Source organism: Capsicum annuum, chromosome 10 (genome assembly GCF_002878395.1).
Source record: "Capsicum annuum cultivar UCD-10X-F1 chromosome 10, UCD10Xv1.1, whole genome shotgun sequence".
Classification (NCBI taxonomy): domain Eukaryota; kingdom Viridiplantae; phylum Streptophyta; class Magnoliopsida; order Solanales; family Solanaceae; genus Capsicum; species Capsicum annuum.
Genome location: NC_061120.1, coordinates 122,572,297 through 122,589,950, shown reverse-complemented (window position 1 = coordinate 122,589,950; position 17,654 = coordinate 122,572,297). Strand labels below are relative to the sequence as shown.

General features: G+C 36.8%; 1 protein-coding gene across 4 annotated transcripts; it reads right to left on the bottom strand.

The window, feature by feature from the left end:
* Window positions 1-8,080: 8,080 nt before the first annotated feature.
* LOC107845687 (E3 ubiquitin-protein ligase RNF5-like) lies at window positions 8,081-15,968 on the bottom strand. 4 transcript variants are annotated; one of them, XM_047397189.1, is made up of 3 exons: window positions 15,605-15,968; window positions 13,938-14,182; window positions 8,081-8,845 (listed from the first exon to the last, which is right to left on the bottom strand). In XM_047397189.1, the coding sequence occupies exons 2-3, from the start codon at window positions 13,976-13,978 to the stop codon at window positions 8,176-8,178; spliced, it is 711 nt and encodes a 236-aa protein (XP_047253145.1). In that variant the 5' UTR covers window positions 13,979-14,182; window positions 15,605-15,968; the 3' UTR covers window positions 8,081-8,175. The 4 variants fall into 4 exon arrangements, with proteins under 4 accessions (XP_047253145.1, XP_047253147.1, XP_016545623.1 ...); XM_047397191.1 differs by lacking the exon at window positions 13,938-14,182 and adding an exon at window positions 14,671-14,945 and having other exon boundaries at window positions 15,605-15,967; XM_016690137.2 differs by lacking the exon at window positions 13,938-14,182 and having other exon boundaries at window positions 15,605-15,959.
* Window positions 15,969-17,654: the final 1,686 nt, after the last annotated feature.

The window sequence follows — 17,654 nt, the reverse complement described above, 5'->3', positions numbered from 1 at the left end:
CCCCAATCCCTCTTGACTTTGCTTCTCTGATCAGAATTTTCTTCAAACCACTTCTAATTTTTCTTGCTTCGATAAGCGTTTCACTGTCCCTGATGACTTTGAGTGTTCTAAAATAAAAAGCAAAGTTTGATTTTGACAGTTCTCTAAACATCAAAATTAATTTTTGGAGACCCATGAACGAAACTCTCTTTCACTCTGTGAAGGAATTATCTCTTGTTCATGGCAGGATTATTGAATTAAACCTCTTAGAATCTCTTCATTTTCCCATAAAAACTTTATTTGGCTTCCAATATTGGGGTAACATCTTTGCTTCAACTCCTAAGCATTTCTCTGAACCCCTTGTTCATCTGTTTTATGCAAATTTGCGGTTTATCAAATATTGTGAGTTTGAAATCTTTTTCATGGGGAAACGTATATTTCTTGACTATGATATGTTTGATGCTATCTTTGATATAAATTGTTTTGGGTTTACTACCTCTTTAAGAAACCCTTGGCCATTTGATTTTGATGTGTTATTTGAAAATGCTAAACGTGTTATTGCTTTGGATAATTGTATTTCCCTTCCTTCTGCTCCTGGTACTACACATCTTTCTTTTGAAGTTCATGTAATTACTCACATTGTGGCTACTACTCTGCTTTATTGGACTATATCTCTCTCTTCTCTCTCTTTCAGCGTGATACTTTACTCACGTTTTGCATTGCTACTCAACATAAGATTAATCTTTCATCCTTCATTATTAATTACATGATTGAGGCTTATATTGATCCTTTAAGTCTTTCTTATGGACTTGTCATTACCCGAATCTTAGAAGACTGTGATTTATCCTTGAGTGTTGTTCCTTCTATTTTAGTTAAGCAATGCTATAATGCAACTACCTTTGCTAGTATGGGTTATATTTTATTGATGTTATTTGGATTTGAAAATCTTAAAGTTTCTCTGTTGGGACTCCTTTCTCTCTCAAATTGCATTGCTCTTCTTCTCTTCATCCTTCTAGTACTACATCAGTGGATGTCGAGTTACATTTATTGGAAATTATTTCTAAGCTTGACAACATGAAGGATATCTTGTCCACTACTCACTTTCAACTAGAAAAAATCAAGGATACAAGCAAAGAGACTAAAACGGATGTTGCTCGTCTTCATGTTAAGTTGGATCGTGTCATCAAGGAGGCAACAAAACTTGTAGCTAAAATTCAAGCTACCACAGATACTCTCTCTACCACCATTATCACTCAGTTCATGAACCTAAAAAATGCTACTGCTCAGACCCTGGCTTAATTTTTCTAATGTAATCCTCATGCTGCTAATTGATCTCTCTTATAGATAATGTATTTGTTTTGTTTTTTTGGGTTGTAAATGGGCATAAGCCCATAAATAATTTTTTATATTGTCTTCGTGTTAGTCTTCTAAGATCAATTTGCTTTAAAGTGCCAAAAAATTATTTGTTAATTTCAGGAATGATCTTATCAATGATTATGTACTAGGCTCGATAAATATCAAAGGAAGAGAATAGTATGCAATCTGACTATGCAAGGGCAAGCTCATAAAAGATTAACTCATACTTACTCATTCAGGGGGAGCAAATGTCAACGATTCAGGGGGAGTCTAACAGGGAAGTTATCTACTTACTTAATTGTTTTCATCCAACCAAAAAAGGGAGATTGATAATGCTAAGGTTTGATGAATGATTTTGTGATTGATTACATTGCTAGAATTTAAGAAAAAGAATATTCAGAAGAATCATTGATAGTTCTCAAAAAGTAAGAAAATATCTCAGAAGATATTCTACAAAAGGAAGAAGTATTGTTGTATTTATGGAATTGCTTAAATTATGGATCCAGCGACTCTCTTCTATGTATAGATTTTACTTAGTTATATTTTCTTTTTAGTCTTTAATAATTCTTAGAAATTGAATATTTATTATTCATTTCCCTAAGAAGAAGAAAATTTTGGGTTGCCTTCTATATCTTCCAAAGGTTAGTAGTAGTTCAATCACTGCTATATAAGCATTAGAAGATAAAGAAAAGATATACTTTCGTCCCAACCTTCTCTAGTTCTTTGCACTACTTTATTCAAGCATTGTATTCTCTTGAGATTTACTATGTATTCAAAAACAGAGGAGAGAAACATATAGTTGGTGAGGCATTATATCAAAGTGAGAAAGAAAGAAAAAGAGTGTGAGTCATAACCAAAAACCTTGACTCAATCCTTGTACTTTGATTTCAATTACAAGGACCTAGTAGAATCCTTGGCAACCTAAGGGGACTGAAGTAAGACATATAGATGTCTTAACCAGTATAAAATATCTGGTGTCATTTACTTTCAGCACTTTATTTCCTGAATTTTTCATTATTGCATCAATAGTCGATTGTATGTCTAAGGAAGTCAGTTGTCTGATCGAAAAAAAGTAATTCACCCCCCCTTACAACTTTCACCATACGCCTATGTGGATATGTAAATGTTGAGACAATTGGTACACTTGAATGTTGACACGAATATCACACAAGTTCCATTGAGCAATTGTTGCTGAGGAGGAAGCAAAATTGTCCAGTTTGTAGAGCTTCAGTTTTGCCATCACACCGACACGTAGAATCCTAACTTGTCTTAAATTAAGTTGATCTAGAGATTGTTTTATTGTTGGCCATTGGCATTTTTATGTATCTGTTGGGATATTCATGATTTATGAACATGAGATTCAAATTTCTCTTTGCATATTATGTTAATAAATAGTTGGTATAATGATATCTATGTATGAAAGGTGCCTCATGAACTATATTTTTAGTTCTTTTAAATTATGGGTGTTTCAAATTATAACTAATGCAATCAGTTTATGGGTAGAATATTCACTTAATTCGTGCGAGGTACAGTTTAAGGAGATTAAGGCATTGGATTTCGGTCACACACTGCTTCAAAATTGGGTCATGAAATAATCTTTACATTATAATTTAGCAATATTACTTAGCGAACTACATGATCAATTTTAACTCTTAAAGGTCGGACGCAAACGCACCATAGATGTGATTGTAAGAACTTAATTCATTCATATACAATTGTGTTAAAAGAATTGAAAGAAAATTATGGAAAAGAAAGACAAAAAGGAATTGGGAAAAAAATTCATTTTCTTGAATGCCTCCTATTTTGTACAATGTTTATGTATATATACAAGAAAAATTTAAAGACTAGAAAAATAAGGTACAAAATAACTATGAGGATACACTTCTAAATAAGGTATGAAACTAAGGGGATACACTTCTAAATAAGGTAGGAGATTCTACTTAATAAAGATATACAAAATATTTACCTAAGGTGTACAAAAGGAAATAAAACAATATGTGCTATGATATGCTAAATTTAGGACAAAATTAACTTATTAGCGCAGCCCCTACTAATTTAATCCATCATCAAATAATGTTAAGACTGCAGCAAATGAATGATGAAACGGTTGAACCAACCTGGTCTAATGAATAAAATACAATATCTCAACACCCCTTCCCGCAACAAGTTGGAAGGGATGAACGAACACCCAACTTGCCTAAAGCATTGTGATGAAGAGGACCAGTGAGTGATTTTGTGAATAGATCAGCTACTTGAGAGAAAGATGGAACAAATGAAAATGAAATAAGTCTATTTAAAAACTTTTGTTGAACCAATTGACAATCAATCTCAACATGTTTTGTTCTTTCGTGAAATACGAGGTTCTTACCAATGTGTATTGCTACCCGACTATCCGAATGAAGAGGCACAGGCAATGATATTAGAATTGAGAGATCTTGGAAGAGATGGACCAACCATGTAAGCTCGGCAACCACGCGTCTCATGGAACGATACTCAGCCTTAGTGGATATATGAAAAAGAAATGTTTGCTTCTTTGACTTCCAAGAGATTGGAGAGCCCCCAAGTGATATATAAAATTCCCTAACAAATTTTTTTGAATTTGGAAATGTTCTCCAATCCAAATCACAAAAGGCAAGCAACTCAAACTTGGATTCTTGGACAAGTAACGAAGAACACGTAATGCGACAGTGAGATGAGGTAGACGAGGATCTTGCATGAATTGTCTAAGATGTTGAACGGTGAAGCCAAGATCCGATCTTTTGTGAGTAAGATAATTCAACTTACTAAGGAAATGTATGCATACAATGGGATTCGGAATAGCATTTCCATCATTTAAACTTAGCTTTACTGTAAGATCAAGAGGAGATGAAACAGGTGACATATGTGTGACATCAAATTCCTTTAAGAGATCAACTATGAACTATCGTTGTGAAAGTATAATGCCATAAAGTTCCCTCAATACCTTCATGTCTAAGAAAAAGTGTATATCTCCCAAATTCTTTATTCTAAACTCCTCATGTAGAAATAATTTTAATACGTGCAACTCTGCATTGTCATTACCTGTTAAAACAATGTCATCGACATATACTACTCCTATTGAAATAGATAAGCCAGATTTCTTCACAAATAGAGGATAATCATTAAGAGAATGAGTGAATCCTTTAAAATTAAGAGCACTCGCGAGCTTTGAGTACCATTGCCTAGAGGCCTGACGAAGTCCATACATAGACTTCTTAAGCTTGCAAACATGAGATGGTGATGGTGGAACTGTCCCATCAGGGAACTTCAGGTAGACTTCCTCATGGAGATCTCCATATAAAAATGCATTATTAACATCCAATTGATAGAGCCCCCAACCTCTTTTGATAGCTATAGCTAGAAGACATCGAATAATAGTTATTTTGACAACAAGAAAAAAAGTCTCATTAAAATCAATACCTTCTCTTTTAATGTCTCCTCTAATGACTAACCTAACTTTTATCCTTTCAATGTTACCATCACTATGTTGTTTGACTTTGTAAACCCACTTACAAGGTAAAACCTTTTTACCTGGGGACAGTTGGACCACGTCCCAAGTGTTGTTCCACTCAAGAGCCTGAAGTTCTTCCAACTCTTGCGAAACACAGCTTGATTATAATGGATAGGTTCTTGAATATTAGATAAAGAATTTAGCAGATGTTGATTATTGGAAGATAGATTTGTGATAGAAAGAGAGGATGGAGAGGTAGAAGATGAAAAAACAAGAAGAGCTAACATTAGTAAGCTGTGCAGAATTACAAATATAATCTTCTAAATGACTAGAAATTTTGTGTTCCCGAGTTGATTTTCTAAGTGAGAAAATATTATTTGTGGGAGGAGCAGAAGGATATACCTGATCCATAACAACAGAAGTAATAGAAGGATGTATCTGTTCCATGACAGCAGAAGAAATATGAGGTTGTATCTGATTCATGACAATAGGAGGAACAGAAGATTGAACCTATTCCACAGCGATGGATGCAAGAGGAAAAGTAAAAGTGATATATGAGGGAGATAAGATGCTTTGATTAGTGTCAACATTATTATCAGAATCAACAATTTGGATTAATGTATGAATTGGGAAGTAGGAATCATTAGATTTAGAAGAAGCAAAAGGAAAAATATTTTCATAAAACACAACATCTCTAGATATGATGATTTTCTTAGTATCAAGAACCAAAACTTTGTAACCTTTCTTTCCATGTAGATATCTCAAATAAACACATGCAGTGGCTCTTGATGACAAATTAGACCTTTGAGAGAATTGAGTGGAAACAAAACATAGGCCTCCAAAATATTTGAGATTAGAATAATTAGGTATGGTCTTGAAAAGAACTTCATAGGGTGTTTTATTATTAAAAATATTTTAAGAAAATCTATTGATTGGATAAGTTACAGTCAAAAGGCATTCACCCCAATATTTAATAGCCAGATGTGACTGGTACAAAAGGGTCTTAGATGTTTCTAGCAAATGTTTATGTTTTCTTTGAACCACACCATTTTGTTGTGGAGTAGATACACATGAAGTTTGATGTTGAATTCTTTTAGAAACAAAATATTCTGACTGTGTTTTATCACCTTCTAACTCAAGAGCATTGTCAAATCTAATTATTTTGACCTTGATTTGAAATTGTCTTTCGACCATAGCTAAGAAAGATTTGAGGACGATGAAAGTATTTGACTTATTGGTTAACAGAAAAGTCCATGTTCCTTTACTAAATTCATCCACAATGATAAGAAAAAATTTATACCCATCATGTGTTGGTTCTGTATACAGTCTCTAAGTGTAACATGTATTAACTCAGAAACACTTTTTGTTGAGATGTTGCTTGTTGAAAAGGTAGCTTGGTTGTCTTGCGATAGGACAAATCACATATGAAGTGTCAAAATCTTGACAAGAAGAAATGGAATGAAAAGAAATGCTTTTTTATATTATTCAACGGCATATGTCCCAATCTGTAATGCCATAATCTCTCCTTTATTCTGAAATCAGACAAGGCAAAACATGAATTTTCAATGAATTTTTCAAAGGACCTTGAAACATAAAATAAAAAGCAGGAGTGAATAACACATAATTGGAGAGTTGTCTACACAATTTCTGTATAGACAAGAGATTGTACTTGAAAAAAGATATATATAAAGCATTGTGCAAGACAAGATTTGATAATGCACGAACTGTTCCTGAATGAGTTACCTTACATTGTATGAATAAGAAAGATTCACCATGAGTGCTCTAGGAGGGGCCTTAAAATTTGAAAGAACTGTTTTATTGTGAGTCATACGTTGAGTAGCTCCACCATCTAATATTCACAAATTATTATCATTGTTTACTATATGTGCATAAGAATCGAAAAAACGGAGTTTTACTTGCAATCCTCACATTGGCAGAAGCTTGTGAATTATTTTCACCTTGTTTGCAATATTTAATTGTTGAAGAAGCTTCAACGGTTGTGTCTTAATTTTTTGAGTCAAGAACCTGATGTTTGGAACACTACTGTCCATCCATTCCTTAGCACTATCAAAACTGTTTTTGACTTGAATGCTTTCTTTGCCCTACCAATTTAAAATTAGCAAGAAACCCATGAATTCTGTAACATATATCCTATGTATGACCTGATTTCTTACAGTGAGCATAAATTAAATTATTTTGGGTATTGAACATAATGAAAAATTTCAGATAAAATGATTGAGATTGAAAAATGAAGGTGAAAATTTGAGACAAGATTATTAAATCAACCTTGCTCTAATATCATGTTAAGAATTGACAGAAAATTAGGGCAAAAAGGACAAATGTATACATAAAAGTAAGAAAAACTTAAAAACTCTTGGACAACGTAAGAATTCGTCGTCCGATTGAATCTGCTGAATTCGTCGTCCGATTGAATCTGCTTTTTCCTGGATGCTCTATAGGAATCCATCGCTATTTCTTTCCTCCACCGATAAAGGTTCATCCCGAGTCACAAGAGCAATCTCTTTTTTTTTTCATTCTTTTTTCTTTTCGTTATGGTAATGCAAGAGGTCGGAAATCTGTTAGAGTCGGCTCTACTTCAACTAGTAGTCTTTAAGTCGGAAATCGCTTTCACATCTCATATGACATCTTTACCAACATACTTCTTCGGACACCAGTAAGGTAAGTAGCTACTCCAGCCGATTTAAGTATAAAATAACTATGGGGGATACACTTCTAAATAAGGTAAGAAACTAAAGGGTAGACTTTTAAATAAGATAGGAGATTCTACTTAATAAAGATATACAAAATATTTACCTAAGGTGCATAAAAGGAAATAAAATAATATGTGCCATGATCTGCTGAATTTGGGACGAAATTAACTTATTAGCACAGCCCCTGCTAATTTAATCCATCATCAAATAATATTGAGATTGCAATCCATCATCAAATAATATTGAGATTGCAGCAGACGAATGATGACACAGGTGAACCAATCCAATTCGATGAACAAATACAGTATCTCAACAAATTGATGGATAGACCATGCAACAGCACTTAAACATGAAAACAATCAGCATAATTTTACTGCTATTGCAGATCATTTACCATGAGCTTCGCATGTTAATTCTACTTCAGCTTTTTAATAACCTGATGGTGTAGTCAGTGAAATCATAGTTAAAGAACAATTAGAGTGTGAAACTCCACCAGATTTTTTGTGGACAAAAATATGGCGCAATAAGGAAAATACCTAATCCGAACTCCGAAAGCAATGCAGGATAACTGAGAACCTTGCTTTACTAGACATGAATATAAGTACTACTCTAAGGATATACACACATGATTAATAATTCTACATCTTAATTCGTGGAATTCTACAAAATTAAGGAAACAACTAAGAGGAAACCAACTATCAAAAGAAACATCTTGATGAAGAACTTTGTACTATCTACATGGATTGAATGATGAAATCCATGAGCATAACCCCCATGAACTGAACTAGAAAAGATGTATGGAACTCCTGTGGTAGCACCATATACAGTAGCATCATGAAATCCTTGCACATGAAGGTTGAAAAAAGCTGGAATAGCTCCGAATAGAGTAGATAATGTCAAGTTCCCAAACCTTGCACTGGACATAGGCACAAATCCCCCCGTTAGATCCAACTCATTGGGCTGGAAATAGTTCATATCTAGTGCTGGAGCTGTTTGTGGTCTTGGCCCAAATACTGGACGGTTAGGAATGTTCATCCTTTGACGTACGCACGATCTCGGGTCAGAGCTTGCCTTGCCTCGACCATATATGGGTACTAACTTCTGGTCTTCTATGAGAGCCTTACAAACTGGGCATTCTTGGGAATGTGAATGAACTTGCAACCATTCACAAAGACAAGGCCAACAATAAAGGTGGCCACAAAGAGTCACAATAGGATCTTGAGCTATTTCAAAACAGATATTGCATTCAAAATCACCATGCTCGCAATTAATATTATGTGAATGCACAGAATCCAATGATTCACCGGTCTCATGATCCATATGCACAATCCTAGAAAAAAGAAAACCTGTCAGCAAATTAGAGTGCAGATGCATGGTAAGGAATAGGGTGCTCGGATTTAATCGTACAGCGAATCAAGATGCAATTAAAAACGAGAAATGAGTGGTTAAGAGCCTGGTAAAAGAGATAAAATACAAAGTTGTGAACAAAACATAGAGTAGATAAATATCGCAACCTGTCACGTCAAGGAATAGAAACAGTAATCAGCCTTCAGAAGGAGAACAAAAATTTATGCACTGACAATAGTATGTAAATCTCCTTTCCTAAGAACTTCAAATTGTAGGCAAAAAGTTAGCATAGATAAATCCTGAACCTCTTATAATGTACAAAACCTTACCCTCCTCTTCTACTATCTTCTCCACCAGTTGTGTGTTTCACTCGGATTGTCATGCAAAACTAGAGAAAATCCTGAACCTCTTATAATGTACAAAACCATACCCTCCTCTTCTACTATCTTCTCCACCAGTTGTGTGTTTCACTCAGATTGTCATGCAAAACTAGAGAAAGAACTGGGAGGTATGAATCTTAAAAAGATGTACAGTTAACAAATGATAAATCTGCAGAGACCAGAATATCACTACTACTATTTCTTTTGCCTAGAGGGGAAAGACAATTGGTGTATAGTTTGTGGTGGGTTCCAAGTATCAGAGACTTTTTGTTCTGCACATAATAATATCATGGAGTTGATGTTAGCAGTTTGTTTATTTTTGGTATAAATTATTTTAATTCTTTCTTTGGTATCTATAGCTTTTTGGATATACTCCCTCCGTCCCAAATTACCCGTCCCAAATTTCCTAATTTGATTTCCCATTTTACTTGTTTTTTTTCATTAATCAAAAAGAGACAACAAAAATTTTCCATGTTTTACCCTTTGCATTAATTATTTTTTCTTCAAATTAAAATGTAAACATCATTTAATACAGGCACTATGGTAAACTGGCCATGTTATTAATTATTTTTCTTAATCAATGTGTCATCTCAATTTGGGACTGGTAGTTTGGGACGAAGGGCCAGTTTGGGTCGCTAGTGTAGGGAATTACTTGGTGGGGGTTTTATTCCTGTTATGATTCCGTGTTCCGTGTTCCATGTTTTATTACGAATCTGTGTGCTTTCCTCTGCTTTCCTCTGTTTTATAATACTTATGGGTGTCGTATGTATGTTATGTAATCTGCTTCTGTGCTTTACTATGTGTTTGTGTGGTATCTCGGGCCTTGAGCTGGGGGTCTTTCGGAAACAGCCTTTCTACTTCATCAGAGGTAGAGGTATGGACTGCGTACATCTTACCCCCCCAGACCCCACTAGGTAGGAATACACTGGGTTTGTTGTTGTTGTTATGTAGTTTGGGACGAAGGGAGTATTATTTTTGACAGAAAATGAATCTGCATGTTTGTTTGGGAAATTCGAAAAAGTGAAGAGGTTATTTATATTCTTTAGGTTGTTCAAGAATCAAAAAGAGTGAAACACTCAAAATCATATCAATTCCTATTGACACTCGGGGACTATAATGCAAGGATTAGTACTGCAGAGATTAATAACAGTAGTGCAGGGAATTAGTAAAGACTGAACCATGAATGAACTAGGTAAGTCTTTTAATAAAAACTACAACACAATCAGCTGGAAAATATCCAAGCATGATATGGTTATTGTGAAAGGTAAGACTCTCTTGCCTAGCTTCTCTGAATATCTGTCCATGATTCTTGATGGTTCCACGCAGCAACAACAACAAGAACAACAAACCCAGTGTATTCCCACAAAGTGGGGTCTGGGGAGGATAAGATGTACGCGATCCATACCGCTACCTCCGAAGAAGTAGAGACGTTGTTTCCGATAGACCCTCGGCTCAAGATAAAGAATAGTAAACAAGGGGATGGATGACATAACAGAAATAAGGAATAAGAAATAACAAAATAGAAATCAGAGAAATAAGAAATACGAGAAATAAGAGCAACACGAAAAGAGAAAATAGGAACTAACAAAATAAGAAATAGAACACCCACCTGGTAATAACATACACTCACACACCAAAGACACCTATGTATACAGTCTTAGGATTACTAACCCGGCTACACAAGATCTACCCTGACTGCTTGCTACAACCCACACACTCACACTAGCCTTCTACCCTTATCCGCGACCTCCACACCTTCCTATCTAGGGTCATGCCCTCAGTAAGTTGAAGCTGCTCCAAGTCATGTCTACTCACTTCCCTCCAATATTTCTTTGGCCTACCTCTACTCCTCTTGAAGTCATCCAAAGCTAGCCTCTCATACCTACGAACTGGGGCATCCACGCCCCTCCTCATCACATGCCCAAACCATCTCAGCCTTCCTTCCCGCATCTTGTCTTCCACCGAAGCCACTCCCACCTTCTCTCGGATAATCTCATTCCTAACTCTGTCCACTCTAGTAAGCCCACACATCCACCGCAACATTCTCATTTCTGCCACCTTCAATTTTTGAACGTGGGAGAGCTTGATTGGCCAACACTCCGCTCCATACAACATGGCCAGACGGACTGCCACCCTATAGAATTTGCCTTTAAGCTTAAGGAGCACCTTCTTATCACACAACACTCCCGAGGCGAGCCTCCACTTCATCCAACCAGCTCCAATACGTTTAGAGACATCCTTATCAATCTCACCATTCCCCTGAATCATAAACCCAAGATACTTAAAACTATCCCTCTTATAAACACCTGGGAGTCCAACCTCACCACCACTTCGTCCTCCTACCTCAAGTCACTAAACTTGCATTCCAAATACTCCATCTTGGACCTACTCAACCTAAACCCCTTAGACTCAAGGGTTTGCCTCCAATCCTCCAATTTGTCATTTACAACCGCCCCCCCCCCCCCCCCCGGCGTCTCATCAATCAGCACTACATCATCCGCAAATAACATACGCCAAGACACCTCTCCCTAAATACTCCGTGTCAACACGTCCATCACCAACACAAAAAGGAACGGACCAAAAAGTCAATCCCTGATGCAACCCTGTTTCAACCAGAAAATGCTCTGAGTCTCCTCCCGCCGGCCTCACCCGGGTCTTTCCTCCATCGTACATGTCCTTAATAGCACTGATGTACGCCATCGGGACACCTCTCATCTCCAAGCATCTCCAAAGAACCTCCCTCGGGACTTTATCATATGCCTTTTCCAGGTCGATGAACACCATGTGTAAATCCTTCTTCCTTTCTCTATACTGCTCAACCAATCTCTTCACCAGGTGGATTGCCTCTATCGTCAAGCGACCAGGCATAAATCCAAACTGATTCACCGAAACGGACACGACCCTCCTCAATCTCCGCTCAACCACTCTCTCCTAAATCTTCAAAGTGCAGCTCAACAGCTTAATACCCCTATAGTTGTTGCAACTCTGAATGTCACCCATTTTTTTATATAACGGAATCATCGTACTCCATCTCCAAGCCTCGGGCATTCTTGCGGTCTTGAAAATGTCGTTAAACAAATCAGTCAACCACCTTAAACCTGCCACACCAGCATACTTCCAAAAATCCACCGGAATCTCGTCAGGCCCCGTCGCCCTACCCCTCCGCATCCTACGAATCGCTTCTCTGACCTCCTCAACCCTAAAACACCTACAGTAACTGAAATCACGGCTCTCCTCCGAGTGCTCCAGCTCCCTTAACTCAATGCCTCTGTCCCCCTCCTCGTTCAAAAGTCCATGAAAGTACTCCTGCCATCTCTTCTTAATGTGAACATCCTCCACCAAAACACTACCATCCTCCCCCTTAATGCACTTCACTTGATCGAGGTCACGACCCTTCCGCTCCCTAGCCTTAGCAAGCCTATACAACCTTTTTTCCCCGCCTTTCTCCTCTAACCCCGCATACAAGCTCTCGATCGTTGCTGACTTAGCAGCCGTAACTGCTAACTTAGCCTCCTTCCTTGCTACTTTGTAAACCTCCCTATTCTCCCGCTTCTCCTCTTCATCTTTACTCTCAATCAACTTAACATACGCCCTCTTCTTAAACTCCACTTTCTTCTTCACCTTTTCATTCCACCACCAGTCCCCCTTATGACGTCCTGCCTGACCCCCTCGAAACTCCCAACACTTCTCTAGCAGTCTCTGTGATGCAGTTGGCCCCCCTACCCCCCCCAACCCCCCCCCCCCCCCCCCCCCCCCGCGCACTCCCACACCCTCATTCCCGCCACCTTTTCCCCCATCTCCAAAGCACTAACTTACGTAAAGCCACCCTACTTAATTCTAGGTCGACCCTCCCCGGCCCTTCTCTTCTTGATAGACAAGTCCATCACTAGAAGCCTGTGCTGGGTCAAAAGATGCTCACTCGAAATGACTTTACAGTCCTTACATAACACCCTATCCCCCTTCCTAAGCAGCCGCAAGTCAATCTGAGTCTTGGATACCGTGCTTCGAAAGGTAATCAGGTGATCCTCCTCCTTCGGAAAGCTCGAATTCACTACCACCAACCCAAAGGCCCTCGCAAAATCCAACAGACCAGCTCCCTCACCATTTCTGTCACCGAAATCAAAACCTCCATGCACATGTCATAGCCTCCCGGTAAGATCCCAATGTGCCCATTGAAGTCCCCTGCTATGACAATTTTCTCCGAGCTAGGCACACTCAATGTGCCCATTGAAGTCCCCTGCTATGACAATTTTCTCCGAGCTAGGCACACTTCTCACCACCTCGTCCAAATCCTCCCAAAATCTCGCTTTCATCTCCTCTTCCAAGACTACCTGCGGCGCATAAACACTACACACATACAGCGTAAAACCCCCAATGTCCAACTTAATCTTCATCAGCCTATCACCGACCCTCTTAACCTCCACCACCTGACCTCTAAGCACCTCATCCACTAAGATTCCCACTCTATTTCGACGTCGTTCACTCCCTGAGTACCACAGCTTGTACCCATCCACATCCCTAGCCTTAGATCCTACCCACCTAGTCTCCTGAATACACGCAATATCAATCCTCCTCTTCTTAAGAATCTTCACCAACTCTACAGAATTACCCTGAAGGGTCCCAAGAACAAGATTTATGTTGCACAATGTAAAAAACAAAAAATCAAGAACTCATTTCAAAAGGAAAAAAGCCAACCTAGGGATTTTCCTTTCCGCATCTAAGCGGTGAGCTTCCATAGAGAAGGAGATCTCACTTCTCCAAGGTACAATGCCCTCTCACTAAGTGATTGCTTATACAAGAAGTCGCGGGTAAGCTGTTGACCAGAGCCGAACCCAGAATTTGAAGAGCGCGGGTGCACCTTTATCTTAACATAAGCGCTCGAGAATCTTCCAATGACGACTGAGGGATAGTGTTGTGTCTGACTGACTGGTCACTAAAGGCTTAAGTAATGACGAAAATATAAATATATATGTCAAATATGGGTTTTAGGGTAATATATAAACTTTAACACTACAGAAGAATATGAGTGCAGTAGCCCAGTGGTAAAGGGTGTGTTGTGTAAGCAAGATGCTGCAGGTTCGAATCCTTACTACTATTTTTGTAGTTAAAAATTGTTATTACACAAAAATAACAAAGAAAACTTGACCTCGTTTTCCGAACTTAACAGGTGCACGGGCACCCCCACCCTAACAAGTGGGTCCGCCCCTGTGTTGAAAATCATCTGGGGTAACTAACTATTGTGAACTCATACAGTCATTATGGACATATGTGTCTGATTCTTCTCTCTTTTTTTTGACAGGTAGTTATGTGTGTTATTTTTAATTGTTGCTCATCAAAATCCTGAAAAAATCAATCAGACACCTCAATTCCAAACAAATTGGGCTCAATGAAAATAAATCATGACATTTTGTAGAGTTTAAGTGCTTACAAAATATGAAATATGAATATGTACAGATGTTTAGAAGGTAGATGTTCTTCCTCATCTTTGTGTAACACGAAAGTAGTTTATGATTTGGACATCATGATGGAGTTTATAGACTTTCAGCACCAGTTAAAGAGAAGAAGTCTTTTTTCTTTTGTAATTTTTAGCTCCTCTTGATGCTACAATAGAAGGGAAGCCCGGTGTAAAAAGCATCCCACGTTAGCATGATCCAGGGAAGGGCCTCATCCCCAAGGGGTACAAAGAATTGAGTCCTTCCAGTGCTACAATGTGAATTAATAAACTTTTACTACTACTAAAAAGAAAAGGAAACTAAAGTCAACATATATTCCCGCACGTTCGAGCCTCTTCATTTCAATACGAGAACCTTGAGGAAACAATAGCGCTAAAAATAATCATGTCCGTGAACCAAGAGATAGTCAACTTCCTCCCTGATATACACAACATATACTAAGACAAGGGAACAAATTGGGAAACCCATATTAACACCAACATTATTGATTGTCTGAATCAATAAGAACAAACTCTAGTATTGTACAGATTGAAGACACCAAAATCAAGCTAATTAAAGACCAAAGCTCAACCATATACTCTCTTTGTTCATTTTCTTTCCCCCCAAACAACCTGCCCCAGACCAATTTCTCTTATTCAAAGTTTTATTAGGACAATAGGACCCAAAAGAAGCAGACTTATAACATAAAGATGGAAAGTTTATACATAATATAGTTAGTAAATTACCAGAATATTGACAGAGACACCGAACCTAAACAGATCCAACTACAGATCACATAACAACAACAGTACAACTGCCCTCCAATCTAAAACTAATATGGGTCAACTATATAAATATCAAGATCCCATAACAAGATCAAAATTAATAAAATAACACATGTAATGGAATTAAAAGATTGAGAAAATACACCTGAAATTAAGGGATCTAGGATGAGAATCTTGAAGGAGCTGGGGAAAAAGTGTATACTTTGAGTGATCTGAAAGAGAAAAGGTGAGTAGAGAAAGAAAGGAAAAATGTACGAATAGTATATGGTTTGTATGAGCAGCTTAAAAAAACAGCGAAGGGACTCTCCTTAACTGTAGTGTCGGTTGGTGGATTGGATTGAGCCTCTAGTCCTTTCCCTTGATTTCAAAATCTGCCTACTATTTTTTTCACTAACTCCATAAAAATGAATGACGACCATTCTTAACTATGTAGGATCCATTTTAAATAAATGATGGTCTTAAAACTTATACCAAATATTAAATCGGGATGGTTTACATCCTAAACTAAACATAAAAAGCTGATGATATATTTAAACTATTGAGTTAACTATTATATACATATATTATATAAAAGTAAATTTATTTATTTTTTGTGATATTCATGGTCAAATTTAATGAGTGGAGTGGAGTACACTTACTCTTACTCTGTAGTGACACCACATATTTGATTCAATATTTCCTATTAAATTTAATCCTAACCCGATCCAAATCCATGATATATGTTAAATAATCTGACCCAACCCAAATATTAGCCACTTATTTTGGGATTGTTTAAAGAGTGACGGGTTGCCACTTAAGGTATTAAGGTGCGTTATGGCACCATTCTAGGCTAACTACGAACCTATTTTATTGTTTAATCTAGTTCACTAGAAATTCGTGTAAGGGTTCAAATTACCTCGAAAGGAAGGTGTTATGCACCTTTCGATGTCCACAAAGGTATTTTTCAGCCGAGTTCATAATTTACGTGAGGATTCTATGTGATAAAATAAAGGTCACTTATTTATTAACTTAATATTACGAAGTGATGAAATAATAAACAAGACATGTTATTTAATTATTTTTAATTACTAAATGATAGAAACAAAACATGAAATAATGTGAGGAAGATAAGCAAGAAGAGAGAAATAACAAACTTTATAATCAATATTTTTATTAAATTAAAGAGTCTAAACTACCCCAAATAAATAAACATATAAAGTAAAGAACAAATTCGAAAGGTCAAGCCAAGAAATTGCTTTAATTTTATTCAGATCAGTACCCAATTCGTCACTCATTATCGGCCCATTAGCCAGCAGCCAAATTCTAGACGAGTGATAATGTCATACGTCGTATAGTCAATATATGTTTGGGTATCATCACTTTCGAATGACTACTCACCCCCTACCTAGGCTGGTTGTCAAACCTAAAAGTGTTCTAAAAAAAAAAGATAAAACTAACGCCTCTAAAATGCCTATCGCCCCAACCTATCGTCCAAGAGGCACTGAACTTTACTATTTTAAATTTGTGGTCTAGATAAATAAAGCTAGGTTTTCTAGTTAGACTCAAAGCGCGTAAACACATTGGACAACAAGTAACATATAATAGTCTCAATTGAGCCTCTTAGTTAAATTAAGAATTGATTAAGGTGGTTAGCATGCTAAGACAAGCAATTACTTTTGTTAAGTTAAGCCTATAGACATGATATCTAGGTGTCACATAATCATTTGTTAACGAGAGATAGTTGTTAAGCCATTGCAAAACAGTATCGTAAATTTGTTAAAACATGTCAAAGTAAATATGTTGGGGAGCGATACCCATTAATTTTATTGTGCAAAACATATTGTAAATTGGTAGGAAAATATTGGTAATTAATTTAGAGTGCGGAAATATATCCACTTGCTGAAAATAATTAATAAATTGAAAATTACTTCTAAAAATTAAAAGAACATTGTTGAAAATTTATTTTTAGCGTTGGAAAAGTAATTTTATATTGCTGGAGAAAAAAAAAAGGATGCTAAAAATAAATAAAAAACAAATGAAAAATAAAAATAAATGCTGAAAATTAATTATAGTGTGCTAAAAATATTATTCAAAGTGCTAAAAATGTCATTTTGAATGCTGAAAATTAAAACTTACTTGTTGAGAACGTTATTTAAAATGCGAAAAATGTCACTATAATATGCCAAAACTTTGTAAAACATTCCAAAAGTAAGTTG